Source organism: Gasterosteus aculeatus, chromosome 10, assembly GCF_964276395.1.
Source record: "Gasterosteus aculeatus chromosome 10, fGasAcu3.hap1.1, whole genome shotgun sequence".
Taxonomy (NCBI): Eukaryota; Metazoa; Chordata; class Actinopteri; order Perciformes; family Gasterosteidae; genus Gasterosteus; species Gasterosteus aculeatus.
Window position 1 is genome coordinate 16,557,696 of NC_135697.1, and position 18,875 is coordinate 16,576,570.

The 18,875-nt window shown below is 52.6% G+C and overlaps 1 protein-coding gene across 3 annotated transcripts; it reads right to left on the minus strand.

The window, feature by feature from the left end:
* Window positions 1–918: 918 nt before the first annotated feature.
* Window positions 919–10,370, minus strand: khdrbs1b (KH domain containing, RNA binding, signal transduction associated 1b). Of its 3 annotated transcripts, XR_013450977.1 has the most exons (12): window positions 10,252–10,370; window positions 10,014–10,112; window positions 8,497–8,618; window positions 7,452–7,568; window positions 7,211–7,357; window positions 6,480–6,613; window positions 5,572–5,815; window positions 5,346–5,413; window positions 4,812–4,870; window positions 4,272–4,461; window positions 2,238–2,310; window positions 919–1,132 (listed from the first exon to the last, which is right to left on the minus strand). XR_013450977.1 is itself a non-coding variant. In XM_078081300.1 (10 exons), exons 2-10 carry the CDS (start codon window positions 10,105–10,107, stop codon window positions 4,355–4,357), a joined length of 1,092 nt encoding a protein of 363 aa, XP_077937426.1. In that variant the 5' UTR covers window positions 10,108–10,112; window positions 10,252–10,356; the 3' UTR covers window positions 3,207–4,354. The 3 variants fall into 3 exon arrangements, 1 of the variants encoding a protein (XP_077937426.1); XR_013450976.1 differs by lacking the exons at window positions 10,014–10,112; window positions 10,252–10,370 and adding an exon at window positions 9,373–9,529; XM_078081300.1 differs by lacking the exons at window positions 919–1,132; window positions 2,238–2,310 and having other exon boundaries at window positions 3,207–4,461; window positions 10,252–10,356.
* Between the last annotated feature and the right edge of the window lie 8,505 nt (window positions 10,371–18,875).

Genomic DNA, 18,875 nt, shown 5'->3' on the forward strand with positions numbered 1-18,875 from the left:
CACGGGGGCTGGCGGACGCCGTGTTTTGGATATGCACTGGTGACGTCTCATCTCGGGTGACGGCGTCTGCCCTCACAGCTGACGCGCACGTCCTCCAAGACGCCGGCTTTCTCAAGGGCCCAGAGTGGAGCCTCGGACGGGTCGGGGCCGGAGCAAATCTGTTCTTAACAAAGGGAAGTAGAGTTCTGACCTCTGAATGTAACCCGGCACCACGGGCAGCCGTAATGACATCAGCGGTAATGGCGGAAAGCGGCACAGAGGGGAATCGAATCAACGGAGGCGTGATGGATCGGCCGAGGGAAGTTAGCAATGTCCGCCTCCCCCCTCCCCCCCCCCCTTCCCCCCTCCCGGGCCCGTCTCGCCGCATCATCACACTTGGATGGCGAAGCGTCGATAGCGCGCCAGCGCCGCTTATGGAAGTGTTGCACATTTGCGTGGAGGGTACATGCAAATAGGCCGCATTAGCATTCGGTATCCTCGGGGCGGCGTGGGCCGCCATGCCTGGACGTGCCAAGATGTGTGTGTGTGTGTGTGAGTGTGAAGTCGGCCGCAGCGAGATGGCGATCCGCTCTCCGCGGGCGTCTTTTAACTCTCAGGCACCGAGAGCGATTCCACGTCGGTACCAAGCAACACACCCGGCCGGAACGTACAAAAGAAATCAAATACTTGCGATGTGGACGGCCTCTCCCTGAAGGGGAGGACGCCGCCTCGCGGGAGGCGAGAGTCTCTGAATCACGGCTAATTTAAAGGATTAATAGAAATTAAAAACAATTTCACAGCCCACCGTAACCAGAGCGCTCATTTGATGGCGAATCAGGCCGTCGCAATTACATGTGCTGGAGGAGTGGGTGGTCTGCAGAGGCAAAGCCTTTGAGGTGGGGGGGGGGGGGGGGGGGGGATGGGGGTGGGGGTGGGGGGCTTCAACGTTGGAAAACAATTACCAAATGATTCAATGCAGAGGAAAAAGCCCCCGTGACATTGGAGTCCGTCTCTGGTTCTTCTGGGTGTCAGCGAGCAGAACGTCAAAGTCCCGTTCCAGTTCCAGAGTCCAAGCTGCCCCCCCGACCCCCCTCCACCGCCCCCGTCCCTCCCCCATAACTCCACCGTGCTGCTGCTCCTGTGCACGGCCTCACTGCAGAGAGAGAGACAAAAATCACAGGGGGGGGGGGGTCACTTTGATGCGAGGTGATGAATTAAAGGTGATAAGAGGAGAAATGCCTGGTTGGTTCCGACAGAATCAAGTGGTTCTATTTGGTTCCAACGCGCTGCTTTAGTCACCACGGCCACAGTGTCCGACACCATCAAACCAGCGAGTGACCTTTCCATCAAAGCGCATCTGGAGCCCCCCCCCTTAAGCGGCCCGTTATCTCGCTTTCGCGCCGCCGAAATGCCAACGACAGTCGCGCTTCGCAAACGCCGCGCTTCTGGCCATTTCTTTCCGAGTCTTTTTCCTTCCCACGAGACACGAGGAGAGAACCCCCCCCCCACACCTTCTGTCAAAGAGAGCCTTGAGCTGCGGATCCTCATTAGTCGCTCTCCCCGAGACCGCCGTCGCCGCGACCGGCGTGTCCGCGGTGGCGCTGCGTGCGTGATGTCACCGCGGCCCGAGATGCCCGCAGGCGTCTGCAGCAGCCCCACTAGCGCATCGCTCGTCTGGGGGAGAAGTTAAGGGGTTCTACAGGGAGGCGTGAGACGCCGGTTGCTAAGCAACCGGAGGAGACTACAGGACGTTCCTGGTGGTCCAGTCCCAATGACTTGTATTAAGGGCTCCCCCCTTATCTTCCCTTTTCGCCCTCAAACACAAAAAGTTAAATTTCATCATTTAAAATTATAATTGTTTATGTTGTTATCTAGAGAAATCAAACCGTATTTGTCGCCGTTTGGTCTTTCGAGAAGAACATTTTTCCTGCGTACTCGCCCGCGTGCTCCTGTGTCCAATTACCAGCTCCATGAATCGCAAATAAATGTCCATAAAAGCATTAAATCTAATCTGGTCGTATGGAAGAAGCGTCGTATTTAGCCCACGCGACTCAACGAAGAGCGTCGCTGCTCCTCCAAAGTTCAAAACGAGATCAGCTAAATAAAGAAGCTGGATTGTTTTCTGTTATAGTTTAATATTTATTCAGTCCGACATGGTACGAACACGCGCTGATGGAGGCCTGGAGTCCGTCCATCGCGACTTGAGGCGACGTGGCTGACGCGAGTGGAGATGGAAATGAAGGCGCCGGCGGACCAACCTGGGGTGTGCTCGCTCGGCCTCCTGCAGACCGCCAGCCTCCTCCGGGGCGCTGGGTGACCGACAGCCGGTGCCTGGAGGAAGGACAGAGCCCAGATCAATACCCCGCCCAACAGCACCGGCGGGAGCTTGGGGCAGGTCATGCAACGTCTACGGGAGAAGGTGCGCTCATGCAACCGCAGCTTCCTCTTTTTGGACAACTTGGGCATCGGCAGAACCTTTTAAATATTACAGTAAGCAACGTTTACACAGCAAATGAAAGAAGCAACTCTACGGACGACGTTGACGTAGATTTGGCTTTGTTCATTTTAACAAGAGTCGTATTAACACTACACTGTATTTTGTTAGTACACAGAACAGTTATTTTGGTACATAAAAAGTTACGTTTTTCTTACTTTAGTCTACCCCTTTTTTTGTTGCCATGACTGTAATGATATTTTAAGAAAGTGCACGCGTTTACCAGCTGGATAAACACACTAGGAATCTACACATTTAGGGTTAGGTTACCTTTACGGTGGAGTTGTCTAGGTTATAACCAGTGCACGGCCATTACTCTGTGCCAGCGTCATTCGGGACAATGAGGGCTAAGACCTGGATGGTGGTTTGAATCCAGTTAATTTACAGCTAGGAAAGCAATTCTCGTTAACGGTTACGACCACAGGTAAGAGGATTGAAAAAGTCTTATACATACCCAGGCATTCAATGCTTTAGAACTCTATACACATTAGGAAGCTATCCAGGTTATTTTAGAGGTCTTACCTCTGGGTCCTTTTTAAAAAGTATAGAAAGAGAGAGAAAGAATAAGTTGTGCTCTTTTGGTAATCAATCAAGACATCATTTAGTAGGGTTAAATTATTCAGACGTCAATACATTCATTTAGATTTAAAATGAAAACACCTACATCTGACTGCTGAATGTTTAAAAAAGGCCATTTCAGAGTCTCACTAGGACAGGAAACAAATAAAGCAGGTTAAGTTTCGTAAAAAACAAACTAAGCTTTATTGACAAACTGCTGCAAAACATCTTTTGGACAGATTTAGTAACCTATTTAGGCAAGCTTACACATGTAGCATAATGCATTTTATGGAGAGGGTACAGATACTAGTGGCAGAATAAGAACAGTTAGGATGTTTTAAAATATGTACAAGAGTTGGGACTGAGCTGCAGGATCCCTTCTCTGCAGAAAGAGAAGACCCATGTGGAGATTTTTGTCCCGATCCTTCTTTGTGTACTTTTTGCATGCGGTTTATAGAGGATCAGATCACAAAATGAAGACCTGGACTGTTTTTAACACGAGGCCCATCTCTTTTGTCTTCAGAGTCTTAGGATTCATTTTTAATATCTATAACAAATTGAGGATATGAGGACAGTCCATCTCAACAGTGTCTATTAGGGCTATATTTCAAAACTCTGAGGACAGTGACAAATATTGCTGCCTAAATCTTAATGGACAACGTTTTAGAACTATTTAAAAACAAACCATCATCAAGAATGAATTGATTCCATTAGCATTGAGTATTTAACCTTCACTTCATTTAAGATTTCTTTTTGTTTCTATATTACATACTTGTAAGTTTAAAAGGTATTTTATTGGGCTATATTAACAGAATTTTGAAATGTAGCCTAAATGGGAATCTGCAACTGACCCTCGACAGATTCTTTGTATTTGAAAACAGTTGAAATGGATTCGGATCACGAGCCAATGATTCCGCTGGAAAGCGCCACTCAAAACAGTTAAAAAACGTCAGACCAACAATCCCAAAGAAAAAACAGAGGGGGATAAAAAAGGGTCAGAGGAAAAAAATCACAGCAAAATAAAAAAATAAAAAAGCAGAGCCAACTCCGCCTCTCTAACCCGTCTCAAAGCCGCTCTGGGTGGTCGGGTGGGGGGGCGGGCGGGCGGGCGGGGGGGCTGGTTGGTTAGTTGGTCGCTCGGTCAAATCTCAAAAAACCAGTTCCGGTTATCCAATTTTCTCCCTCTCGTATAAAGTCCAGTGTAGGAAAAGACCGAACCAAAGACAAAACGGACAATTACTTTTGTCGGGCGGCGTAAAGCGAGAGCTGCCGTGGGGGACGGGCGGTAGTCACGGCGACGCGTTACGGGCGGCGGGTTCCGCCTCAGTACTGTCGGTAAGGGTGCTCCCGGTAAGGCGTCTTGGCACCTCTGGAGGGGGGCGGGGCCTTCCCTGAAGCTGTTCGCGGGGTTCCGTTCCAGTCGTCCTGGCCTGGGGGGGGGAGAGGGGGAGAGGGGGGGAGGCACAGGAAATAAACACACTCATAATCCATTTTGAACTCCAGCCACAACCTAATCTGGTTAGTGGACATTGGAGAGGTGGAGCCATCTCGTAAACAGGAATGCTCTGATTGGATAATGAGCCGGCCACGCCCACCAGGCCTGTTACACCAAAGGAGGGAAAACCAGCTAACTAGCACTATTTTTCCAAATGACTCGACACCAGATAATCGATGGATCCGCTCAACCCTACTTGAGGTCGGAAGAATATCACTCTCCTTAAAAAACGAGTGTGTGAATCCTATTCCTCTCCTCGTCGGTGTGAATAAAGCTCCTCCTCACCGTATGACTCGTACGACTCGGCGCTCTCTCCGTGTCCGTAGTCGTAGTATTCCGGCTCTCTGATGGTCAAAAGCGGGGCGATGGAAGGAGAAGAAGGGAAGAAAAAAAAAAAACACTTTTAATCTTTGAAAAACATCAAGCAGCTGCCCAGTGTAATGCACGGGGGAGGAGGGGGAGGAGGGGGAGGTGGTGGGGGGGGGGGCGATAATTGGCTTCCTCGAATAAGATCAAAGCTCGGCTCTCCAGCATCAGACATCTCAGCGCCGGCCAATCCGAGCCGTGAAACATGAAGTAGCATCATCAGCGCAGAATTGTGCAGAGTGGTAAGAAGAAGAAAAAAAAATGTTTGTGCTCTTCTCGAATCTCACTGTGTGCGTGCGTGTGCATGTGTGTGTGTGTGTGTGCGTGTCCGTGCATGCATGCATGTGTGTGTGTGTGTGTGTGAGTGCGTGTCCGTGCATGCATGTGTGTGTGTGTGTGTGTGTGAGTGCGTGAGAAGCAGGTGAAAACCAAAGAGACGTCTGATTCACTCACGCCTGCGGCTGACTGTAATAGCTGTCGTATGACTCGTAGGCCGTGTCTGCGTAGCTCTCGTCGTAGCCCTGGAGATGGGGGGGCAGGAGGGGGGGGGGGGGGGGGCAGAGTGAGATTCAGGGAGAGGCTTGTTCATGATTCATGAATGTCAAGCCGTCCCCCCCCAGCACTACACTGGTACTGGAGAGGGACTCCAGCAGCGACATCGCGGTCTCTGTGTACTCACGTAATCCTCGTAGCCGTCGGCGGCTGCAGCGGGCGTGTGCTGGTGGGGGGGCGGGTGCGCCATCCTCTGCGGGGGCCCGGAGGCCGGGGGCCTGGCGCGGGGTGCCGAGGCGGCCCCCCTGGCGGGCGCCGCCGGGTGTCCCCCTCGGCCCGCCGGCACGCCCCGCACCGCGCCGCCTCGGGCCGGGCCGCCCCGGGGCGCCCCCCCCCTGGGCGGAGCGCCGCGGGGCGGCATCCCCCGTCCCCTGGAGGGCAGAGCGCCGAGTCAATACTGCGAGGCTTAGCCGGTTAGCTTAGCATAGAGCGCAGAATGCTGGTGGAAAGGGCTCGGCTGCATGACAACGCGGAGGTTTGCAACCGAGCCAGCTGATTCATGCTAAGCTAACTGCTAACTGGTTTGAGCCACTGGACGGACAGTGGTCTAATCCAATTTGCTGGACAGCTGAAGAAATAAATAAATTGCTTGATGTTGCTTTTTAAAATATGAACACAGGCGAGGCCTTCAAACAACGATGAGCAGGAATCAGGAAACATTTATTGCCAAAATATGTCAAACATGTAAGGAATTTGTCTTGGCGGTTGGTGCGCGACAGTAGACAGTAGACAACAAGACAGCAGTGCACAAGTAATAAAATGCTAATGTAATGGGTTAGTATAAAATAAGAGCCTAAAGTTAAAGTTACAAAATTAAAAATATTTTAAAATTAAAAAATATAAGCGGCAAAGAGCGAGAGCTCTTTGAGAGAGGACGAGAGCGACGGCTCTGAGGTCTGAACCCCGTCTGGTTGAGAGGAAACATGAAGCTGCTTCAAGGTGCACACGTCTACCAGCAGGTGAACAACAGGGGCTGTCTATTTCTGTGTGTGTGTGTGCGTGTGTGTGTGTGTGTGTGTGTGTGTGTCTCCACACCTGTGTGCTCCACCAGGAGGGACTCCGCGGCCCCTGACCGGAGGGCCCCCCCGCCCCCTGGCAGCGTGCTCCTGGCCCCCGTTCAGGTAGCTCATCTCCATGAACTGCTCTTGGCAGATATCATCCATCATGTCCTACACACACACACACACACACACACACACACAGAGAAAGGGAAGACGAAGAGGGAGAGCGTGAGGAACAGCAGCATGACACTTCGGGGGTGTGAAGGTGCTCAAATTAAAAGCGAAAGAACGGAGAAAAGAAGCAGTAATAAAAAAAAAACACACAATTAGAGAACTCTTCACACCGCCGCATCCAAATGGGGGGCTGGGGGGAGGGGGGGCGTCCACAAATATGACACATTCTGAATTCTCATGAGAAACTGTGTCCAATCTTTAGAGAGAGGGGCGGGGGGGGCAGAATCCTTTGGAAATACCTCAGAAATGCGACTCAAAGAGAAAAATATTCTCAGAAATAAAATGTTCTATAAAATGGGTTACGAATGAACGAAGGGGCAATTTCTCAGCGCCCCTCTTTCTCTGATCCGATACTGATTTCAAGTTTGAGGTTGATATCTAATAAAAAGAAATAGATCTCATCAAATCTTAACACCAATATAACCCTTTTCACAAATAAAAGTCCGCTTCCATCTTTAGAGCGACAAACTGCTTTAGCCTCCGTTAGCCGGTGTCAACATCGTATCAAATACAAAATAAAGACACACTCACAGGAAACAGGAACTTCTTCACCTCCTCCATGGCGTGCGCCATGCGCAGGTAGGCCTCCGGCACCGGGGCGAACACCTCCACAAACACGTGCAGCTCCATGGACAGGTGGGCGTACTTGGGCTCGCCGCCTTTCCTCAGCCCCTCCTCCTGGGGGGGGGGGGGGGGGGGGGGCAGAGAGGGAAAGTGGGTTTCCGGGACGGCCACTTGAGGTCGAGGGTCACTAGATGTGTGAGTGTGTTACCTTGGATTTGTCCCTCATGGAGCCTTTGCCCAGCACGGAGATCTTGGCGCCGGTCTCTTCCTGCAGACGCTTGATGGTGTTGCCCTGAGGCCCCAAAATCTTCCCCACGAAATTGAACTAACGGCAACACAAAGGAGAGGAGGATCAGGGCCGCCGATCGACGCGGACGGGTTGAAGGAGCCGTGCACTCGCTTAAGCGGCGGATTTAGCGGAGGAGGTCGATATGAGACCCCGGGGGGGCCGGAACACCGTCGATTACGATTCGCTGCAATCATCCGGGCGCTGAGCCGGAGCGGACTCCGACTCCTCCTGAGCCTTTGCACATAGTGATCATGTTGGGACGTGTCCTGCAATTAGCTGTCGCTATTAGCCGCACTGAGCAGGGAAAAGCTCCAAAGAGGGCCGAGCGCTGACTCTAGCGATCCGGCACCAGCGGACTCATGTAGGGACTAAAACTGAGACGGGCTTCCCGGGGATCAGGGGGCTGCCCGGACCCCCCCCCCCCCCCCGGAGGCCGGACCTCTACACCACATTGATCGGGCAGGAGGAGTGTGGGGGGGCAGCATCTGTGCATCTCATAGGAGTTTTGGTTAGAAACGAAACCAGTGAGCTAAAAAGGAGACGTGCATGTAAAGCGTTGTGCGCACTGCAATGCATTGTGGGAGTTTTACGGGGACCGTTTACAACCTCAAATTTCCCCAAACAGACACATCAAAATCACCAGATGTGTGATCGGGACTCAGACTGAGCTGGTGCAGCCACACTTGGCCACACGGAGCGACGTCTCCGCCGTGGTCGTATTAACATTCTGATCCTTAGACGTCTTAAAACAAGCCGGGACCGGCTGTGATTATACTCTGGAGCTTAAGGACCGAGGCGGAGAGGAGTCATTTGAGACTGCCGAGTAACCCCGTGGCTTTGTGTAATTGAAACCCAGCTGCAGGATGAATTAAATCACGAGGGGTTCACGGTGGAGAAGGAAAAAAAGGAAAGAGAGAAGAACAGAGAAGAGGGCGAGAAAAAGGGGGGGGGGAGGACAGCTCACCTTGGGGTACTGTTTGACAGGTATGAGCACTCGTTCCTTAAGTTTGATGTTCTTTGTGGTGAAAAGGTCCAGGTATCCTTCCGCCTCCTTTTTCGTCTCGTCTTTCTGGATTCTATCGATTTCTAGAAGGGGAGAGGCAGCGTTTCAGGCAAAAGGTTGCGTGCAATCAAAAGAGGATTTAGAAGAGGCGAAGGTAAGAGCAGGATTGAAGTGCACTTCCATCATTAAGTACACATACATTTGAAAGTTTGAGCCTGAACTTTGAGCGAAACTTGGTTGAAAATGTTCTATTTTATGAAGAAAAATTCCACCCAAAAGGTCCAATTTTAGGCCGGATTTTACCGGAGACAATTAGACCCGCCGATCAGAGTTCACCGGGTTCCTCCACATGAGGAAAGAACATTTGTGACGGGTTTCAGGGAGCTCTTTGTGCTCTCGTCCCAACACCCGGAAGCAATTCATCAATCCATCAGCAGCTCTGATGATCGGCTGACCGATGACATCATCTCTTTACAACCACAGACTCCCTCGTGCTGCTTCAGGCGACGCCATCTCTTTGTTCAGGGACCGCAGATGGAGATGAGACACGTGGAGACGTCACCTCGGGCTCTGGGAACTTGTGATGAGCGATGTGGCATCGTGGTGTTTTAATGGCACAAAAGAGATTTCGCTGTTGTCACCTGCGTTGTCATTACATCCACATTACCGATGTTTTATTAACAAATAATCATCGATTGGGTCAAACGTGGTGATGTTTGTTTTCTCTGTATCACACACCGACATCAATGGACCCGTCGATCTACTCGATAACAATGAAAAAGAATCTTGAACCGCAGCTTCAATCCCCCAAAAAAAGATCTTATCTTTCTCTCACACCTCCTGCCACATCAGCACCACCTTCCAGCCCCGGGAGCACCGCCGCATCCCTCCACCTCAGCACCGCCGCATCCCTCCGCTCCATCACCGAGCCCGCTGACCTGGCGGGGGTCAGCCGCCCCGGTGCTCCACCCGAGTCCAAGACAGAGCACCGACCACGGATATCAGCGCGCCGCCGGCTGCCGGACCTCAACGCCGGTCTAATATTCTTTTATGCGCTTTCAATTTACAGACTTAACAGCGGATGGCTGCAGACGGCGGCCGCCTCTTCTTGCTCAGGGACACTTCGGCAGCGCGGTTCTTGGAGGTCTTCTGCCGCGCATCTATTTAGGCGCTTTACGCATCGCGCCTGTCACGCGCTGGAACCAACGGGGGGGGGGACACACGCGCACAAACACGCACACGCACGAAGTGTCACGGCGTGATGTCAGAGAGCATCTTCTCCTCCGTGCGCGTCCCGTGCGAAACACATGGCAGTAACAGCGCGGCGATGTGCCGTTTATTTTGGGGCTTGCGCGCTTTAATGGTTTTTCATGCGAAGCACTTTGAATCGCCGCGTTGTATACAAACTGCCCCCCCCCACCCCCCCACTCCTCCCTTTCCTCCCCCCCTCCCCCCGATGGGTGAACCCCCCAGTTTACCTGCAGTTAAAAGTTTCATAGCGTGCGTGAACGACGCGTCCAGGCTGTCCTTCTCCGCCAGCAGCTCGGGCAGATATCTGTCGTCGTTCTCCATTTTTACTGTATGGTGGGTGGGGGGTGGGGGGGGGGGGGTCAAGGGCTGCACTCTCGGTGCAGCCAAAAAATCAAAAGAAACAAAAAATATGCGCGAGAAATCCCAACGATAATAGAAAAAAAGCAAAAAAAGTAGTCCAGTTACGTAATGAGGACGGAGGGTCGCGGAGCCGCTGTGCGCGCTGCTGCGCTTTGCGCGTGGACGGATACCTGGGCGTTTGTGCCACGGACGTCTCCGCTGCTTCTCGGGTCTGCGCCCCCCCGGCCTCCCCCCCTCCTCCCCCCTCAGCTGACTGCAGGTCCCTTCTTCGCAGCCGCTCCGCCTGGACGGGAATGGGAGGACAGAAGCGGGGAGGACTGGTGGGATGGAGGTCCCGCTCGAGCCGGCGGAAGTGAGCTCAGGTCTGACGCCGCCCACCGTGTGCGCGCGTGTGTGTGTGTGCGTGTGTGTGTGTGTGTGTGTGTGTGTGTGCGTGGCGGTAATCCCTCCCACTATCAGGTAATTTCAGCCCCGGTGTGGGTGCGCCCGTTGAACGGTGCTGTTACAATACTAAACAATAATAATAATACCATACAAATAAAAAGGAACGTACGTATTATAACGATGTTTGATGTGCAGCTTAGCTTAATTGGTTAATTACCATCTACTGTAATGACTTGTTACTGTGTTGTAAGTAGTTTGATTCAGACATTTTCAGACCAAGCGTGTAATAATTGGTGAGAGCAGGATAATGATGATGACATCTCGGACCATCAGTCCCCCCCCCCAGGCTGCCTCCTTTCCCCTCTGCTCTTCTACCTAAACCAACAGCTGCACCTCCAGCCACCAGAGGTCTGTGGATGACACCACCCTCATCATGGACTGATCTCTGGTGGTGACGAGTCCGCCTACAGGTGGGGGTCCGACCATCGGGTGTCGTGGTGCAGCCAGAACAACCTGGAGCTCAACGCTCTGAAGACAGTGGAGATGGTTGTGGATTTCCGGAAGAACAGAGCCACACCCTCCCCCCCGTCACCACTATGGAGTCCTTCCGTTTCCTGGGCTCCATCATCACCCGGGACCCCAAGTGGGAGCTGAACATCAGCTCCATCACCAAGAAGGCTCAGCAGAGGCTGTTCTTCCTGAGGCAGCTGAAGAAACTCAACCTGCCAAAGACGATGATGGTGCACTTCTACATCCTGTGCTCCTCCATCGCCGTCTGGTACGCTGCAGCCACAGCCAAGGACAAGGGCAGGCTGCAGCGCGTCATCCGCTCTGCAGAGAGGGTGATCGGCTGCAATCTGCCGTCCCTGCAGGACTTGTTCGCCTCCAGGACTCTGAGGAGGGAAAGAAAGATCGTAGCCGACCCCTCTCACCATCAGGACTAAGACCTCCCGCCACACGAACCCGTCGGCAGTCGGGCTCATCAACAGAGCCCAGTCCCACTGACTGACTCTGACAGTCCACCAGTCCCTCCCTTCACACTCCACATGCACCTGTCACCTGTCACATACTCACAACACAGCTGTGTAGAATATGGCTACCTGTTCGCTGGTGCACTTTATTTGTAACTATTTCCTCTTTAACTTGCACTATGTTGCCTTATCTGTCTTGTGTCCATTGTCTAACTGTATGCTGCAATGCACCAAATCCCTTGTATGTCTGACATATTTTGGTAATAAATGTTTCCTAATTCCTGATCCTGATGCCTGACATCTCTCCAGTGCTTAACTGGTTAATATAACTTCAGTTACCACACGTGCCCTGGGAGATGTGGTACTTTCATTCCAGGCTCTCTACTGCCCCCCGGTGGCGCAGCCGGTCACAACAAAGAGCGTCTCTCCGAAACTGTTGCTGCTAAAACTGGGTCCATCAGAAGAGCCCCCCGCCCCCCCCCCCCCTCCTACCCCCCCACACCTCCCTGGATTCAACAACACCCCTGTGAGAACAGCTGGAGCGTGCCCTGAAGGATTGATCTCTCCCACCGGGCGGGGTGGGGGGGGGTAATGAACCTGTCGCGGAGCCGAGTGGAGCGCGAGAGGTCAGAGGTTAGAGCTGGCCTAATGCATACGGATCCAGAGCAGATCTTTCCCCGCGCACTGGGTCTCTAAGCATACGCAGGAGCGTGCACAATGTGCACAGGAGGAGGCTGAATAATTTGCCAGTCTGCTGCCGGAGTGAAAACCATGGCAATCACCCGCGGGTGTACCCAGAATGCACCTGCTCAAAACAAATGAAGGCAAAAACCCACCTGCGATAAATTCCTACGGGAGGGCGAAAAACCTTGCTCCGACTATCAGCGTTCAGCTTGATGTATCTCTGACCGTTACAGCGTTATTAGTGTCGGGGGGCTGCAAGGTTGCCCCTGACTCCTCTCCTCGTTGACAGAGCGGATAGACAGTGAGCTGAATTTCAATCGGCTCATAAAAGGAAGAGTTACTCCTCCTGGCAGGTTGCAGGGGTTCCAGTCGGATAGCTCGAGCTCTTTCCTTCTGCTCGTGTGGACTCCCCCTGTCCCGTAACATACAGGCCCACAGCGTGGGGTAAACAGGGGCAGATGGAGCGGCGTAAACACTGGGACTCCGAAAAGAGTCCAGCAATAACATTCCTACGAGCGGCTTATGGAAGCTGGACTCGCTTTTGGCTCTGAGGCTTTAGTTATTTGTGCTAAAATCAGAATAGCTAACGTGCTAACGTGCTCGCGGACAAAATGCTCCCGTTGGGCAGGTGCAAAGTTTACCATGATCACTATCTTGTTTAGCACGTTAGCGTGCTAACATTTGCTCATTAGCATAAGCACAAGATGAAAAGATAAGAGGTCAGGAACATTCGGAATTATGGGGGACATCAACGTCTGCACCAAATGTCATAGCTTATAGTTTTGGAGACATTGCACTGGGAACGATAGCGTCATCTTTATTTTGGCGCTCTAGGAACCCATAAGATTCCTCCCCGGGGAACCATGCACTTCTGCTCAAATTGTCACAATACTTTTTATGACATTTCCCCACAAAACTAATATGTCAACTTCCTTTTGGCCCATTAGCAACCTTCAAGAGTGAAAAGGATTCTTCCTCTGGGAACCATGACTCTCTCCAGTAGTTCACATGAACGCAGACAAACGGACTGACGTGAACTAAAGGTGGTCACGCTCATCTCCTCAGAGGCTGCACCCAACGGACGACGTGCAATTTCAAGCCCCTCTAGAAACCCAAGGACCAGATCCCACGTGTGTGTGTGTGTGTGTGTGTGGAGGTGAACTGAAGGAGAACATGGAAGCGTGGGCTGAAATCCTTTAGTGTCACGCTGTCAGCGGAGGTTCTCCTGCTGTCGGCCGATTGAGGCGAGGAAGCATGCGAGGCCGAGATAGCCGGGTTCAGTCGGAGGGTCACGCTCAGTTTAGCGTCGCTACAAGGCCACAGGAAGCTTTTTTTCCCCCATGAAAGCTTTCAGAACGGTCACACCTGCTTAGTTTTGTAACCCCCCCCCCCCTCTTCCCTTCATCTCCCCCCACCGCCGCCACAGGAAACAAGCCCCCCTCGTCCCACGAGGATCGATGTCTCCGCGGAGGGATCTTCATCTGAAGTCCTCGAGCGATTGAAATGAAAGAGAACCCTGCACATGTGTTTGCATCTACATCCACGGTTTGATTCGGGGTTGGATGGATAATGGAGGGATGGATAATGGAGGGATGGATAATGGAGGGATGGATAATGGAGGGATGGATGATGGAGGGCTGGATGATGGAGGGCTGGATGATGGAGGGCTGGATGATGGAGAGATGGATGATGGAGGGATGGATGATGGAGGGCTGGATGATGGAGGGATGGATGATGGAGAGATGGATGATGGAGGGATGGATGATGGAGGGCTGGATAATGGAGGGATGGATAATGGAGGGATGGATAATGGAGGGATGGATAATGGAGAGATGGATGATGGAGGGCTGGATGATGGAGGGCTGGATGATGGAGGGCTGGATGATGGATGATGGAGAGATGGATGATGGAGGGATGGATGATGGAGGGCTGGATGATGGAGGGATGGATGATGGAGAGATGGATGATGGAGGGATGGATGATGGAGGGCTGGATGATGGAGGGATGGATGATGGAGGGCTGGATGATGGAGGGATGGATAATGGAGGGATGGATAATGGAGGGATGGATGATGGAGGGCTGGATGATGGAGGGCTGGATGATGGAGGGCTGGATGATGGAGGGCTGGATGATGGAGGGATGGATGATGGAGAGATGGATGATGGAGGGATGGATGATGGAGGGCTGGATGATGGAGGGATGGATGATGGAGGGATGGATGATGGAGGGCTGGATGATGGAGGGATGGATAATGGAGGGATGGATAATGGAGGGATGGATAATGGAGGGCTGGATGATGGAGGGCTGGATGATGGAGGGCTGGATGATGGAGAGATGGATGATGGAGGGATTGATGATGGAGGGCTGGATGATGGAGGGATGGATGATGGAGGGATGGATGATGGAGGGCTGGATGATGGAGGGCTGGATGATGGAGAGATGGATGATGGAGGGATTGATGATGGAGGGCTGGATGATGGAGAGATGGATGATGGAGGGATTGATGATGGAGGGCTGGATGATGGAGGGATGGATGATGGAGGGATGGATGATGGAGGGCTGGATGATGGAGGAGGGAAAGAGGTGAGCGGATACGGATGGATACATAGAGGGAGAAGTCTTCTTTTGTCAGTGTAGACATCACTCTCTCTCTCTCACTTCTGAAAGCATCAGGCATTCAGCTCAGCCTCCCCCCCCAGAACCGGTGGAGCATTGAGGCCGGAGCCGAGAGCCTCAAACGGGCCTCACGGCTCATTGGATCCCTGTGCATATTAGACATGGGAGAGCACAAATACTCCAAAGTGATCTCTGAAATACAGGATTTAGTGCTTATAGGTAATCAGAAATGTGTTTAGGCTTACGAAGGCCGGCTGCGGGAGGAGACCACAGGGTCCAAGTCCATGATTATCCTCTCTTCACCTGCTCTCAGCTGTCAGGTAGTTATAGAAATACATCCCGCATTCAGGTTTTAATGACTGTAAATGATAAACCTTTCCGCACGGGGCCTCTTCAGAGCCGCTGTTCTTTTAGGGCGAAATAGAAGCGTAAAGGAGAGAAGAGAAATCCGCCTTTGAGCTTCTTTTCAGGGATTCCTTTGATCAAGGTCTGTGTGTGTGTGTGTGTGTGTGTGTGTGTGGTTGTGTACACGCAGGTGCATATATGTGTGTGTGTGTGTCGGCATGTGTTCATGACAACTAAAACGCCATGTTCCCCACAGCCAAGGACTTGTGATCAAATGCAAACCCCCCCCCTCCCCGGGGGGCGTCTGGGAGCGAGCGCACGTGTGTCAGAAAGTGGGGCTCTTCCCCGCTGATGGCAAGAAACAGGAAAAGTTCCTCGGCGCCGTCGAACAACTTCCCCTGCATCATTACCCGCCTCTTTGGACGCGGCGCCGCAGAGCGCTTTGCCGCTCGTCGCCTCTTCGCCCCGCGTGGCGCTAAAAATATTCCAGGGGAACCATAATTAGGAGAGTTCATTTGCCCCCCAGAGCCACGTTCACGTTCAGACTCTTCTTCTTCTTCTTCTTCCTGCGGCCCCCTGAACAGCCCCTGAAGAGGAGCTTCACACCGCAGCATCAAACGTGACATTGTGGAAATAACCTCAAACAGTTTTCAACTTCACATGAAACTACCCCGCACTCCATGGCCATCGACCCCCCCGGCCCCCCCCATGCCAGAGACACAGATACGCCGTGAAGACATTCCGGCTCCACCTTCTTCCCCTCATGATCGTGATTATAATACGAGCTGAGGAGTTAATAAGCGTGTTAATTACCTGTGTAGGAGACAAACTAGCTCCCAGCGCCCCCCCCGCCCCCCCCACTGTCCTCCCACGGACTGATGGGGCTTAAATGAGCCATTATCGTCCGACTGTCTCCGAGGTCAGCCGAGGCGCTGGCGGCGGGCGGTAATGAGAATGAGGAGGAATCACGTGGGGGGGGGGGGACCGGCCAGGAACATCTCTGAGCAGAAAGCCTCCCTCGCCTTCTGCAGAGGCTCGACTTGTTTCGGGCGCCTGGAGAGGGAGGAAGGCTGGGGGGGGGGGGGGGGGGGGGCGAGTCGGGAGAGAGCTCGGCTCAGTGCCTGGTGCATCGAGGTCAGAGGTCGGCACACAGTCCGGAGAAGGAGCCGAACAAACAGCTGATCCATTTCCCGTGTTCAGCCGCGTCTCATTCCATCAAATTCTACTTTCACAGTGTTTGTCAGTCGAAAAATAATAACTGTCAATTCAGTCGATCCATCAGACGGGACCACTTACCGAAGTGTGTCTCCGGGTCCTGCTGCCTGGCAACGTCCTCATTCGAGGTCTGAACATGAGAAGAAACCAGAGAAGTGAAGTTAGAAAAACGCGATCTTGATGCTACATTAGCCACTAGTAGCATGACACCGCTAACAACGGTCCGGTTGCCTAAAACGTCGTCTCCTGTCAGCAGCCAGACAAGACGACCCCCCTTCCACCCGCCCTTCCCCTCATCCCCCTCCATCGATCCGATTTGCCGCTCGGAAGGAAAACGCCGCGTGCAAACATCACACAGGCCCGACTGAACCCATCACCGCTTTCGGCTCCACGGAGCGGAACAATGAGGTGGCCGAGGAATTAAGAGGCTGGGAGGAGAGTCAGCTGTGGCACGCCGGCCCCCCAGCTCTCATCGGCGTGCGGGTGGATGCGCTCGGGCCTCATTCGCATTCACGCCGCGCGGCAGCGGCCCGTTAAAGTGACTCCGGCGGGAACTCAGAGTAATGTCCCCTTTTCTTCTTTTAAGTAATAATGTACTTGTACTGAGATGGTATATTCATACGAATGTCGCCAAGTGGAGGTCAAAGGGCAAGAGTTGCCGTCCCGCCATGCGTGTGTGTGTGTGTGTGTGTGTGTGTGTGTGTGTGTGTGTGTGTGTGTGTGGTTGATTTCCCTGCTTCATGAGGCTGCTGCACATCACCAGTGAAGTAAGAGACATCCTTCTGGCATCTCCTACACTCCAGTACACAGGAGAATAAAGTCCCTCACAAGACCACCCACCCCCCCCCACCACACACACACACACACACACACACACACACACACACACACACACACACACACACACACACACACAGCAGCATCCCTCTACATACAATAATAAAGAAGCATGACCATTAGGCAGGAAGAAGTTGCTGAGAAGTGAAAAGCCGTCTAAGCTGTTGATCCCGTTTACCGCTTTGAATCTTTTTCACTGAGGCGTGTGTGTGTGTGTGTGTGTGTGTGTGTGTGTGTGCGTGTGTTTGTGTGTGTGTGTGTGTGTGGGGGGGGGGGGTCTTATCTGTCACGGGGCAGCGCGGCGCTCTCTGAGGCTCAGCGCGCTCAGGTGCTTTGAACCGCCACGAGCCGGCGGGAACATGAGGTCCGAGGAGGCGGAGCCGGATGGGAGGCCGCAGAGCCGGGACTAAGCGCCGAGGCAACGGGGAGATTAGCCGGATCGCTTTTGTCGGATTTCGGGGTCCAACAAGTCGTTCAACCTAAAACGTTGGGACGCTTTTTCGCCCTTAAACAAAGACGGAAACAAAGACGGTTGCTCCATCACGCTTAAATACGTTTGCCCCAGTTATGATTATATTATTATTATTAATTAGAATCTCGTTCGAGCTTCTTTAAACTCAGTGTTCTTTAAACCTCTCATGTCTCAGGTTCGACCTTGAACAAGGTCGACCCGCTGTCTTGTCTTTTATCTTACGCTCTATTTGTAGCTCCACATCATCAACTGTGCTTTGCTCCTTAGTTTCCTTTTTGTTTACCTGCCCAGGGACCAAATTAGCATCCTCGCTAACTTTTGCATGTTTATTAACCTGCACAAATCAATAAATAAGAAAGGCAAAAATTGACTGTATACACCCGTCCCCCCCCACCCGTCCCCCCCCCACACGGATAAAGTGAAATTCATACGTGTAGCTGACGCTTGCGTTTCAACATGAAAGAGTCCCTTGTTCCCGATGGCGGAAAGAGCAAGTGGAGGGGGGGGGGGGGGGGGCGTGGAGGGGGGGGGACAAAGCCTCCAAGGAGAGTTGCTAGGCGCCGCTGAGGGATGCTCTGAATTACGGGAAAGAGAAAAAGAAAAATAATAAGCGCGGTGAGATTGCGACAAGTCCTTTGTGGTTTATTGGGATCTGAGTGGAGGTGGGGAGGGGGGGGGGGTGACAGATTCAGAGCAGTGTGTGTGTGTGTGTGTGTGTGTGTGTGTGTGTGTGTGTGTTTCCTTGTTATTTGTCCTGTGAAATAGGACATTGTAAAAAATGTTTTAAAAAAGGCTCCTACTCACTCTTGAGTTGTTCCTTCAAGGGCAAATGACCTATTTGGCTGAGGCCTTATTTAACACACGCACGCACATACACGCACACGCACGCACGCACACACACACGCACACGCACACGCGGTAACAGAAATCAGAGGGACATTTTTCACCCCAGCGGGCCTCTGGTCTGAAGGTGACCTTTCCCTTGCTTCCTTTATCTCGGCTGTCACCTCCTCCCCGCGCCTCCTTTTCTCTCGCCGCACAAAAGGACCCCTCGCTTAAAAGGTGAAGCCGCAATAAGAAGAAATGTAATCAGACAAGAGCGGCTGGGGGGCGGGTGTGGGGGAGGGGGGCGCAGGCTGTTCAGCTGATCGCCAAAGAGAAGGAACGCGTTTCTCTCGGCGGTAAAAAAAAAAAAAAGGCGCGTG

Bases quoted from the DNA above. Each gene is read 5' to 3' on its own strand.
- khdrbs1b (XM_078081300.1), bottom strand. From the start codon at position 10,107: ATGGAGAACGACGACAGATATCTGCCCGAGCTGCTGGCGGAGAAGGAC. The intron at 8,619-10,013 runs GTAAACTGGGGG...CTCCCCTTCTAG, and splicing joins TATGAAACTTTTAACTGCAG to AAATCGATAGAATCCAGAAA. The intron at 5,816-6,479 runs GTGTGGAGACAC...TCTGCCCTCCAG, and splicing joins CCTCCTGGTGGAGCACACAG to GGGACGGGGGATGCCGCCCC.